Below are 13291 nucleotides of genomic sequence, written 5' to 3'. Positions count from 1 at the left end.
TAAATCTATTCCCACCATGTTAGTTAGTTTTATAAAAAGAAAATAAATACATAGGAGTAGTTTTTCTATACATCTACTGGTGTAGGGTATCAGGTCGGCTATTCTCGACCATATATATACTTTCATAATTGTTTTGTGTTGCATTTGTATGAATGGTATCAGTGCAATTTTATTTTTAATTTAATAAATTAAAAATAAAATGTATTTAAATAAATGTTGTTTTTTAGTGATTATAATTTAATGAAATATATATTTTTAATTTTTATTTCATTTTTTTTAAACAAATACATATGTAAATGTATGTAAATCTATATAATCAATGTAATTTTTAATAAAAAAAATAATGAAAGAAATAAAATGTTAATGCCTTTAATAAATAAATGAATAAAAATCATGATTCAAAAAATATTTAGATAAACGTTTAGCGATTAAATTAAAATAGATTCTCGAAAGTTGTTTTTGTGCTCTCAGTTAATTTTGTTTGCTAGTCTAAGCTTCCAATAGAGGTGGTTTAAACTTGAGCAAGAAATAGAATTATGAATACTTCAAAATACAACTTTTTAATTTTTGAATTTTCGTTGATTTTCAAAAAGAATATACATAATTAGTTTAGTTTAGTCAAGGTAGATATATGTTAAATATACCTTGAGTTTAGTTTAAAAGGGTTGTATACCAAAAATGTATACTTCCACTCGGAGACCCAGGAGATTCCCTTTAAGAAGAAACAAGAAAAATAAATAGAATGAAGATAGTAAAGCTAAAGAGATAAGTTTGAAATTACTGAATTCCTATCCTAATAGAGAAAGAATGTTAATAGTATTGCAAGGGAATTCTACGAGGTCTGGCGCCTCAATAGCCAATCCACTCCCCTTACAAAATCTAGAATGTGGTCTAAACTACACCTAGCTACATCTACTAAATCATCATGAAATGTTTTTCCTAGCCATTTCCGCCTCAGACTCTGTGCACCAGGACAGTCACACAAAATATGGTCTACTGTCTCTAGCTCCTCTTCGTCCTCACACAACCTACAAAACTCCTGTGTGTTAAAGACCCAATTACCCAAAAAGGCTCCTATTGCACAGTGACCGGTTTTCTCTCCTACAATAATTCTAATACTCCTCCTGTCCAATCCTAATAGTGTTCTGCTTGCCTTGGCATTCAACCTCGGCCATAAGGCTTTGGATACCCTGCAATCCATCCTGCTATGCCAGGATTAGTAGGAGGAGTTCCCGAATTTGTCGAAGATTAACCTATAGTAGTAGCAGATAAGAGATTTCCACTATTATTGTCCAGATCTGACCCTTGTCTGGCCAGTTCATCTGCGATCTCATTACACTGTATATTACAGCGCCCTGGAACCCAACACAACTTGATTTTAAACATCCCAGTTAGCTCGCGGATAGCATCTCTGCAGCTGCTTACTAATCTGGAATGAACTACATGACATTTCAGGGCCTTAAGTGCTGCCTGACTATCGACATAAACTGTCACCTCCGACCTCCTTCTAATGTGTATTTTTATCAGTACCATAGCCTTCCAGAAATGAAACGATAATTGTTTTAATTTCACTAGTACTAGCACAAGAACAGCAGACACTAGTACGAAAGGGGTTAAAGTTTATATGAAAAAATACTAGTACTAGAAGTAGTTCAAAGTCCCCACTTGCAGACTGATTTTTATTTGACATGTGTGAATGACTGTTTAGGTCCAGTTTCATGCAGCTCCATAGGTAAGTAAGACTATGGGGAATATGGGGACTTTTTGTGAATATTAGTTCTAGTAATAAACTGGTTCTAAAAGACGTAATTGTGTCTAAGAGTACTAGTATAAGTTTAGAACTAATGGTACTAGTACACAATGTTAATTTGAGAATTAAGACGGTATAGGAAAGTTTACAGTTGGGAACTAGTACTGGTGATTTTGGAACTGGTATAACAATAGTTTTGTACTAGTTTCATTTCCTGCAGGGTATGTACATTGTTATACCCCTCTCAAAATTTACCTTGCTTTCTTTTTATGATGATTCCTAAAATATTTTAAGTCTAGCGATGACCGTTCGTGAGCTGGACCAAATTAAAAAATGGTATTTTATAATTATTTTTTTTTAATTTTTTGTTTTGTTTTGAAACAAAAGATCTAATATGGGGTTTAAGCCGCGGAGATAACTCAAGCATCATTTCTTTTCAGTCGGTCTAATGTACATAATTGGTTAAAGGTAAGTTTATAATGTTAAATCTAAGACCGTATTGGACAGGACCAGCCGAACATATAGAAAAGACAGTGAAACGCTGGAATAGTTTTCAGTTTTTGGATAAGGTTTAAAATTTTACGATGTTCTTCCACTTCTAACACTATTTTTTGCAAAAGTAGAAAAAAGTGGAAACACTAAGACCAAATTAGAAGTTTTTAAAAGAGGATTTATATCCTGAACAAGATCATTGTATACAAAAGTCGATGTTGGAATCTTGTTCGTCTTAACCCCTGAAAATGAACCTCCTTTCCAGATATTGAGATAGCCGAAATTTGAGCTCGATTAAATGACTTTATATTCCAATAACCAAGACTATTAAAAATAGTTCACCGATCCATTCACCATTATTCTACATTTCGATTACGTTTCCGCATTCAGTTACGCAATGATCGAAAATTGGCATTAGAACAAAGAAGGAATCTTAAAAAACAGAAGAAGCTACCTAATCTTTTTCAATGGTTTACAAATGCATGCATTCTCCATTACGGATAATATTTACGTTCTATTTGGTTTTCTTTTGGATTTCTATACTAAACAAAGTTCAAAATAAAGATTTCCAAAATAAAATTTCTAATTTTCCACTTGTTATACAGAGAAAAAACGCAGTTAAATTTATTTTTTTTTATTGTTTTTTATTAAATTAATTATTGTTTTAATATTTTTGTTTTTTTTTCTTCAAAAGTTTAAGTAATTTTATAGATTGGAAAAAATAAATTATATAATTAGAAAATTCTTCTTAAAAATCGAAGAATTTTTTGTATGTATTAATGCATTTGTAGCTTATTACAAAATAATTTGTTAAAATTATTTAATTAAATTAAATTTACAAAGCAAATCGTTTATATTAATTCCGAAAATAAAATTTTGTTACTAAGGAAGGACGATTTTATAGAATGAAAACAAACAAAAATAAGGAATGCTAGTATGAACACATTCAAATTAATAGTGTTTTTTTCAAAAGGATATAAAAATGTGTTGCCCTAGGAAAGTTAGTGTTTGTTGGCTGGACATTGTTGTCTTAAATAAACAAGGCGTGTGTTTGTTGTCTTTGATGTAATAAATATTTTGTTTTAATGTTTTCTTCTTTTTGTTTTTGAAATTAACACAAATATATTTTACGATTTATTATTAAATGGTTATCAGTCTGCTTTCTTGTTTATTTTTAACTAAACTGAGAACTACAACTAAACTAGAACTAGAACTTAAATCGCCGCACGACAATTAGACGACAACAATTTACAGCTCATCCTTCAAGTCCTCGTTGTCATCACCGTCTGTGGGTGGAGCACCACCAGCGCCTTGATACAATTTAGCAATAATGGGTTGGACAATGGCTTCCAAGTCCTTCTTTTGTTTCTTGTACTCTTCGGGATCAGCATCGGCGTTTTGTTCCAACCATTTAATGGATTCATCGATGGCGGCTTCCATTTTAACTTTTTCGTCTTCGCTCAATTTAGCACCGAGTTTTTCCTTGTCACCGATTTGGTTCTTGAGACTGTAGGCATAGGATTCCAATTCGTTGCGAGATTCGACCTTTTCTTTAAGTTTCTTATCTTCATCAGCGAATTTCTCAGCATCGTTGATCATGCGCTCAATATCTTCGGGGGTAAGACGGTTTTGGTCGTTGGTGATGACAATTTTTTCCTTGTTACCGGTGCCCTTATCTTCAGCACTTACTTGGAGAATACCGTTGGCATCAATTTCGAAACTGACTTCAATTTGGGGAATACCACGAGGTGCTGGAGGAATGCCAGTAAGATCGAATTTACCCAACAAGTGGTTGTCTTTGGTCATGGGACGTTCACCTTCAAAGACTTGGATGGTGACGGTGTGTTGGTTGTCAGAAGCAGTGGAGAAAATTTGGGACTTCTTGGTGGGGATGACAGTGTTGCGAGGAATCAATTTAGTCATGACACCGCCAACAGTTTCGATACCCATAGTCAAGGGGTTGACATCGAGCAAGACAATGGCGTCGGTATCTTGTTCACCAGAAAGTACACCAGCTTGGACAGCAGCACCGTAAGCAACAGCTTCATCGGGATTGATACCGCGAGAAGGTTCCTTGCCACCGAAGAAGTCCTTAACCAATTGTTGTACCTTGGGAATACGGGTAGAACCACCAACCAAAACGATTTCGTGGACATCTTTTTTGTTCATATCGGCATCTTCCATAACTTTTTGTACAGGTTTCAAAGTGGAACGGAACAAGTCCATGTTCAATTCTTCGAATTTGGCACGAGTCAAAGTTTCAGAGAAGTCATCACCTTCGAAAAATGATTCAATTTCGATACGAACTTGATGAGCGCTTGACAAGGCACGCTTAGCTTTTTCAACTTCACGACGCAATTTTTGTACGGCACGGTTGTCCTTGCGGATATCCTTACCCTTCTTCTTCTTGTACAACTTGATGAAATGATCCATAACACGTTGATCGAAATCTTCACCACCCAAGTGAGTGTCACCGTTGGTAGCAACTACTTCAAAGACACCATTATCGATGGTCAACAAGGAAACATCGAAGGTACCGCCACCCAAATCGAAGACCAAAACGTTCTTTTCACCTTCCTTCTTGTCCAAACCGTAAGCAATAGCAGCGGCAGTGGGTTCGTTAATGATACGCATAACATTCAAACCAGCAATGACGCCAGCATCCTTGGTAGCTTGACGTTGAGCATCATTAAAGTAAGCGGGTACAGTGACAACAGCATGAGTAACCTTCTTGCCCAAGTAGGCTTCAGCGGTTTCCTTCATTTTACCCAAAACCATAGCAGAGATTTCTTCGGGAGCAAAGACCTTTTTGCCCTGAGAAGTCTCAACAGAGATATGGGGTTTCGAGTTCTTTTCAACAACCTTGAAGGGGAAGAATTTAATGTCATGTTGAACGTGGCTGTCGCTCCATTCACGACCAATCAAACGTTTAGCATCAAAGACAGTATTTTCAGGATTTGTGGTCAATTGATTCTTGGCGGCATCACCAATCAAACGTTCACCATCGGCAGTAAAGGCAACATAGGAGGGAGTAATACGATTACCTTGATCGTTGGCAATAATTTCTACGCGACCATTTTTGTAAACACCAACACTAAAGAAGAGAACGAGCGAACAAAAATTAAGGTTAGAGTAAATAATTAAAAAAAATTAAAAATTTTCAATAAATTATTGTTTTAAACTATGTGAAGTTTTTTTGTTTGTAACATAACTTACCATGAGTAAGTGGTACCCAAATCAATACCAATGACTGTGCCAATATCCTTATCCTTTTCTTTTTTATCGTCTCCCAGAGACAGGCCAACGAAGGCCACTACAGCCAATAAGACAAATAATCTCATATTGAGTGTGTATGTGTTTGATTTATATTAACTGTAAAAAAAATTACAAAATTATTAAGTAATTATTAGTTTAAGATTCATTAATAAAAAATTAATTTCATATTAAAAAAAAATGGCAGATAATAAACTATTAGTCAAGGGAAATATTTGCCTGCGTCACCAAATTTAAATGTTAAATGGATTTGGTATAAAACGTGTACACCGCCTATGTACTATCTTTCTAGATTATTATTTAAGCTTTCTTTTTTATTTTTTGGTTAACGCACAATTATTCTTAGAACGTTTGACCTATTTTTTCTTTTTATCGTATAAGCCGTTGTTTAGCACACAAAAACCAGTTCGTTAACTTCTTTTTTTTTCTCTTTTTTAATTAAAAAAATTCTACACTTTAACTTAATAAGCACTGTACCTTTAATTTTATTTTTCTCTTTAGCGGAAAAAATACGTCTTCAACCCTTGACAAGCGCAACACAACTGAACTGAATTGTTTGGAAAGAAAAGTGACTTTGACATTGGTTGAATTTAACACAACTGAAGGTTTTGGTTAATGTGATAAACACGTAATAATTTTACTCAGCACAACAACAATTTACTCGTTTTTTTTTTAACAGAGAGCATTAGCTTGACACTAGCCGGCGACTAGTTTTTAGTGATCCGCTAAATAGTAGTTATTAAATGACAGCAACAACATAGTGAAAAAGAAATTTCGTTTTAAAGAGAAGAGAAAGAAAGATTGTAAAGAAATCTAAATGCATATAGTTTTGTATACGTGTACATTTGCTATAAGTAAACACAAATGAAACAGAATAGTAATGAAACAAGAGCTGAAACAAAAAAATCCAAAGCCAGAGCTAATACACAAAATCTCTCTCTGTATATTGGCTCTTTAAATTTTATAATTTTAAAACATTATTATTAAATTTAATACAAGAAGGTGTTTGACCTTTTTTATGCAAATTATTCTTTTTTTAAAAAAGAAATATTTATGGTTATTATACAATTTAAGATGTTACTTTGGTTTACAAAATATTTTTTGGGTTTAAATGTTTGGATATTCAAAAAATTTGGTAATTTAACCTAATTTTTGTTATTATTTGCAATAACATTTCTATTTACTCACAAATTTCACTACTGACGTATACATTACGGTAATTGTTTTTGTATATTGTATCTACATATGTATAGGTATATGGGTATATTTTTTGAAAGGTAACATTACCTTTATATTTGTTCGAGCAGTTTATTATTTATTGTTTAAATATTTCAATTTAAATTTGTTGCTATCTTAAGTTTGTTTTATTATAATCACTCTCAACAAGTGACGTGTTCATTTCGTATAGGATTTAGTATGAAATTATATTGTCAGTTATAACCGTTAAGGCTGTTTGTTGTGTTGGCGTTTTCCCCGTGTTGTTTGTTAATTTATTCAAGTGTTTTTTTATTTCACTTTGTTTTTGTTCTGATAGCTACATTATTATTTGTATATTTAGTAAGAGATTTTTAATTATCAATGGTAATTTCGAAATGTTATCTGTTTCTAAGAAACTTCAAGAGAATTCTATAGTTTGGTTAAATTGACTGCAAATCTATGCATTTGAAATTATGTATTATAAAAGTTGCACATTTATTTTAGTATATTGGTACAAGAATTAGTACTACGAAATCTTACCCGTTCGAAATGTTATCTGTTTATAAGAAACTTCAAGAGAACTCTGCGATTCTATGCATTTGAAGATATATATTAAAAGTTGCACATTTATTTTAGTATATTGGTACAAGAATTTGTACTACGAAATCTTGAAAACAAGATTTTTAAAGTACCTATGTATTTTACTTTAGGTTTGTTTAAAAGTAATCAGTTGTTTTAGCAAAATGTCTACATATGTACATATTTCTGATGGATTAATCAGAAGCTTATCCCAGCAGTTTGACGGGACAGTCTCGAACTGACCATTTAACCTACCACTTGTGGTGGCCCCTAGCCACCTGACTATCCAGGTGACTAACCATTTTAACATGGGCTTGTCCTACGAGGAAGTCAATCGTCACTCTACACCCAACAAAGAGACAGTAAAGAGACGATTGCCTCCGCTCTCGCTAACAAAGGGGACACTAAAGTGACGACTGTCTTCATTCTCGTTTACAAAGAGTTTATTTGTGACGAAAGACCAAAAACATACGAATTGGAGTCAGCCAGGTGGTAAGATATTACTAGAACTAACAATTAAAAATTTCAAGTGTCTACTCTCTAGAATACTAAGGGACAATAATGTGATTATTGACCCGAAAGATATAAATTTCAGTCAACCAGATGGTGGGATATTAGTAGAAAGTAATAATGATTTCTCCAAAAGATGGGTACAAAAAAAAACTACTTTTAAGAGTATAATCTCTAGGTTACTTGAGGACAGTAAAGAGACGACTGTCTCCGCTCCCGCTTACAAAGAGGACACTAACTGTCTTTATTCTCGATTACAAAGGGTACATTCGTGATGAATGACCCAAAACATACGAATTACGATCATCCAGGTGGTTAACTATTAGTGGTAATTACTGTCTTTTTCGTATGCATTGACTCTTTGTCGAACTGCTGGGATGTGGATGTTTAAAAATCATGCTCTAAATCTTTCTATCACATACATGTATAATAATAATGCTACTGCATTGTAAATATGTATTAATTTTTTCCATATTTATCTAATTTTACAGTTTACTTCAAAATTAGATTTAATTGTTCAATATTTATTTATAAAAACTATGTCTAGATTGTCTATATATTATAAACCACTTTTGAATTATTTTACAAGATAAGATATCATTATTGATAATAATTATCACATAAGGAACACTATACATTTTTTTTAATTTTAAGCATATGGAAAAAATACGATACACATCTTAATATTTGTATTAGCAAACATCCCCAGATAAATAACCATATATATAATAATAAAAAGCGTGTCATTTGTACACTGATTATTCGTGTAATTTTTGCAACACTAATTTTACACCCCATATAGAACTTGTTCTCTTTACAAAGAGACAGGGAATCTGTTATACATTTTAAAAATGTATGCATGTGTGTAAAAATCTATAAATTTTAATATTTTTCAATGCAATTTTGCATTTTCGTTCTTATAAAGTTTATCAATCTTAATAATTTATCTAGTTAATAAGTTTTAAATTAAAATTTTATACAATAATTGATTATTATAACATAAAAATTAAACACACTTTACTCAAGAGAAAAGAAAATTTCACGACACATATTTTTTTGTTGTTTTTAAAAGCCGACAAGGCAAAACGAAAACACTTTTCTGGAACATTCTAATGAAAAAAAATTGCTAATTTTCTAAAACAAACTAAAAATTTGCAAAATTTATATATTTTATTAAAATTTTTAAACCTTTTCAACTAAAAATAAACCACCATTTTTAATATTACACATTTTTTTGTATTATTATGCACAAAATGTCTGCCATTGTTTGTGATTTTTTTTTCTAGTTTTCACTTTTGTTCACAAAAATACTTACGTTATAAATAAATAAATTTATTAAATTTTTCTATATGTACAATTTATTGAATAAAAACAATTCACTTCACGTTTTAACGCCTTTTAAAATAAAGACAAATGCTATAGATTTTTTTTCTTAACTTTCTTGTTGTACGTTCTTTTCTCTTTGCTTTGTGATTTGAAACTGAATACAGAACCAGAGTTGCCGGCTATTTTAATGTGCTTTTAAACTGACGTGTACTTTTTCACTGATTGTGTGAGTTGTGCTCCCCAATTTGTGATTTTCAATGTATTTTTCTTCTCTTTACTGTTTGAACTGACGTGTAAAATATCTATTTGGGGAAATTTGTTATTGAAATTTGTTTGCATTCTCTCCCAAAAGAGACAAAATGCAGGTAAATGTCATTTTGTTGTATTCTGATTGGTCCACGTTATCATTATTAATTTATTTCTCTTGTATAAGCGCTACCAACTTTCTATATAAAATTTGTTATAATAGTTTTGTATAACAGCTGTATTCTCTTTAAATATTTTGACAACTGTTTCAAAGAGAGGTTAATTGGGGTTTAAAAATTAGTGCTGTTGAAATACAACGAATATTCATGAAATTTCCTTAAATATTGTTGAGACCTTTTTACCTTTAATACATACATATTTGTTTTTTGTTATCTATGCACATATTTTTTCAAGTGCACAACATATAATTTAAAATCCAGAATACACTAACTATTAAAAATACGAGATAACACAATATACTCCCATAAATAAATTTGATATACCTATTGTCAGAATTATTAATGATATAGATTTGTTATCTTGTATAAATAACAAATGAACAAAAAAATATATTTATTTGTCCGAAAACTATGTTTACATTTCATTAATAAGATTTTTGTAATAATTTCTTAAAAATTGTACATCATTAAAACACCTCAAAATCACTTTTCAAATATTATATATCTTATAGGCCGATACTGTTTATCCCATTTTTTATGATTTAATAATGTATAAGACATTAAATTACGTTTTATTATTCTGTTTTTTGTAGTTCGCAAAATATTGTAATTATTTATATTGATTTTATTTAAAATCTGTTTAGTTTATCAAAACCTGAATTCTTTTTTACCCTCATTTTCACCATGTTAAATTATTTTCAAACTTTATGTTATATTAACAGTTCTAATTAGGGTTCTATAGTTGAAATGAAAAGTCGACTTTTCGACTTTTTGCATTTTATGAAAAGTCAACTTTTCGACTTTCGACTTTTTGCATTTAGTTAAAAGTTGATTTTTCGACTTTTTTCATTTAATTAAAAGTCGATTTCTCGACTTTTCGACTTTTCGACTTTTCATATTTTATAAATAGTTGACTTTTCGACTTTTTCCGACTATTTTCGACTTTTTTCGACTTTTCGGCTATTTTTGTCTTCATCCGACTTTTTTCGACTTTTTCCGACTTTCGACTATATTCGACTTTTTTCGACCTTCCGACTTTTTTCGACTTTTTCCGATTTTTTTAGACTTCTTTCGACGTTTTTCGAATTTTCGACTTCGACATTTTTCGACTTCGACATTTTTTGACTTTTTCCGATTTTTTTCGACTTCTTTCGACTTTTTCCGACTTATTTCGACTTTTTCCGACTTTTATTTACAAAGTCGACTTTTCGACTTTTTTCATAGACGTTAGTCGAGTTATCGACTTTTTTGGAACAAAATAGTCGACTTCAACTTTTTTCGACAAAAAGTCGATTGTTAGATTATTCGAAAGTCGATTTATAGAACCCTAGTTCTAATATAAAATTGTCTTAACGGAACGAATAACAATCAGTTAAACGATAACTGGAGGTGGTGAAAATGGGGGTTAGTCTGTTATTTTTATAAAAAATTTTAAGAAACAAACATTAATAGTTAAAAATTTCAATTCCATTAAAAAAACTGAAAGTGATTTCATTCCAAAAGATACATAAGTTTAAAAATGGAATTTTAAGGGATACGAATAATAGCTGAATAAATTATTGTAATAATTTTCATCTGTATATTTCTCAACACTAATGCAAAATTTCAAATAGTTGGCAACACTTTTGAGTTCCGTTAAAAATGTTACCTCGATTAAATACTACATTCAGCACTTTTTTCACAATGTGTAGACATGTTGACAGTTCTCATACAAAAATAGTTTTAACTGAAAGCACAACTAACTGGAGGTGGTGAAAATAGGTATCAGAAATACGAATTTTATTGATTAAAGAAGCGGATGTTAGCATAACTTCAGGGCTTTTTACTTGTGTAAAGAAGAACTGGCCAAAATTAGGAATTTACCAAGATAAAATAAAACCTCGTTTTTAGCTTTATCCAAAAAATCTATATAAAGTACTAGAAGTCGCGGTCCTTATGATGTAGTGGAAGTCAGAGGTCATAAGTATCAAATCTTTGCATGTATCGGTATTATTGCTATTCTTGCATAAATTAGCCAAAAATTCATATTTAATCAAAATCAAAAATTTGAATGGTGTGAGATTAAATTTTGTAAATAGAATAATATTATGGTGTTTTTATGATTTAAATCAATATATGTAATTTAAAACACACAGGAATTTTTGATAAATCCTAAACCAATAAAGATGTCGAAAAATTCTTTTGTGTACATAAGTACAAGCAATAGAGGAACAAATTACAATAATAAAAAATCGAAAAATTCCACACAGTACTAATATTCAAAACAGGGACGATATGCCCTTTGCATTCTATGAAGTGACTTCAAAGCTCTCAGAGGAAATTGTCTTAGCTTTCTTTTGAGTAAAAAAATACAATAAAAACGTCCATTTTTAAAAATTAGGGGAGAATTTAATGCCAAATATTAAAAAAATTTCATTCTTGAGTTTTTTTGATAGATATTTCACTCCCATCCCATAAAGGCATTCAAGGAAATTATTTAAGGTTTATTTTAAGCAAAAAAGGTCCATTTTGAAAATAATAAAAAAATAAAAATGTTTAAAAAATTAAAAAATATAGAAAAAGCTTTTTGAAATCCTTTGGACAATTTTTGTTAGGACCAATAGGTTTTTCAGATAAAGATAATCTACATTCTTTGTTTAAACCTAGTTTAATATATGTTTTGTGTTTTTCAGTAAACAGTAACGTTACTTATTATCTAAGTAGAAGAAACCCGCCCTAAGACCTGCAGTTCTTGACCGATAGAGCTGAAAATTTCTCAGATTTGGAGAAATTTCATCCACGACAGCAATTTTTAAAGACGGGTCACTTGATACGAAATTCCTCATATGTATATCGAAATTAAGCACAAGAAATTTTTAAGAATCACGTCATATGGGTACCAGCCCACTCGGGAGTAGTGGGTAACAAAGGGGCGAAAGTAATAGCTTGAGAGGAAAGGGTGCTCGAGGCAGTTAACCTGATAAACGCAAAACCATTCGACGAAACAAATGCTATACTAAAACAAGTATGAATTTATAGTCGGACATTGCCGACCAATATGATACCCTACACCAGTCAGTTAAAGTTGTGGATTTTTTAATAAAGAATTTAATTTGTTTTATTGTGGAATATTTTTACTTATTGTTGACAAAAAAAAGAGATTTTCTACAAGAGGGCTCATAGGGGAGAAGGGGTAATTTTAGGCCTATCCTTATAAATTTTGGTAGATGAATTTACGTCTACTTCAAAGCCATTTATCTAGATTTTAATCGTTTTATTAGTAATTATAAGTTCATTTTGACCTTTAAGGGGACACACAGACAGACGGACGGACATAGCTAAATCGACTCAGAAAGTGATTCTGAGGCGATTGGTATACTTTAAGGTGCGTCTAGGACAAATATTTTTGGGTGTTACAAACTTAAGCACAAACGCATAATAACCTCCCCACTATAGTGGTGTAGGGTATAATTATGTGTAACAGAATCTCATAAGGCTTCATAAAGATTCTATGGGGTGACCCTCATGAGAGCAAGACGAAAAATCTACTCAAAATGAGCAAATCTGAAGTATTGCTCATTCTGAGTGGACACACAGGATTACAAAATTGGACGTGTGGATACAGACGTATGTAGAGCATGTGGAGAGGACAGCGAAACTCTGCAGCAATTTATTTGCCACTGCCAGGCATTCGTCGAAGTTAGATCCAAGTATCTTGGAATTGATGTTTTTCAGGAAAAAACATTCCTGACTAACACTG

General features: G+C 31.4%; 2 protein-coding genes across 4 annotated transcripts; both read right to left on the bottom strand.

The window, feature by feature from the left end:
• Positions 1–670: 670 nt before the first annotated feature.
• Positions 671–1951, bottom strand: LOC124418763. Its single transcript, XM_046946097.1, has 2 exons — positions 1254–1951; positions 671–1188 (listed from the first exon to the last, which is right to left on the bottom strand). Exons 1-2 carry the CDS (start codon positions 1531–1533, stop codon positions 833–835), a joined length of 636 nt encoding a protein of 211 aa, XP_046802053.1. The 5' UTR covers positions 1534–1951; the 3' UTR covers positions 671–832.
• A 1249-nt stretch (positions 1952–3200) lies between these two features.
• On the bottom strand, positions 3201–9294 carry LOC111689731 (endoplasmic reticulum chaperone BiP). 3 transcript variants are annotated; one of them, XM_046945537.1, is made up of 3 exons: positions 9117–9294; positions 5459–5614; positions 3201–5336 (listed from the first exon to the last, which is right to left on the bottom strand). In XM_046945537.1, exons 2-3 carry the CDS (start codon positions 5581–5583, stop codon positions 3491–3493), a joined length of 1971 nt encoding a protein of 656 aa, XP_046801493.1. In that variant the 5' UTR covers positions 5584–5614; positions 9117–9294; the 3' UTR covers positions 3201–3490. The 3 variants fall into 3 exon arrangements, with proteins under 3 accessions (XP_046801493.1, XP_023307959.1, XP_046801494.1); XM_023452191.2 differs by lacking the exon at positions 9117–9294 and adding an exon at positions 5993–6147; XM_046945538.1 differs by lacking the exon at positions 9117–9294 and adding an exon at positions 5735–5795.
• Positions 9295–13291: the final 3997 nt, after the last annotated feature.

The sequence above is a fragment of the Lucilia cuprina genome, chromosome 3, assembly GCF_022045245.1.
Source record: "Lucilia cuprina isolate Lc7/37 chromosome 3, ASM2204524v1, whole genome shotgun sequence".
Lineage (NCBI taxonomy): Eukaryota > Metazoa > Arthropoda > Insecta > Diptera > Calliphoridae > Lucilia > Lucilia cuprina.
This window is presented reverse-complemented; position numbering and strand designations above follow the sequence as displayed.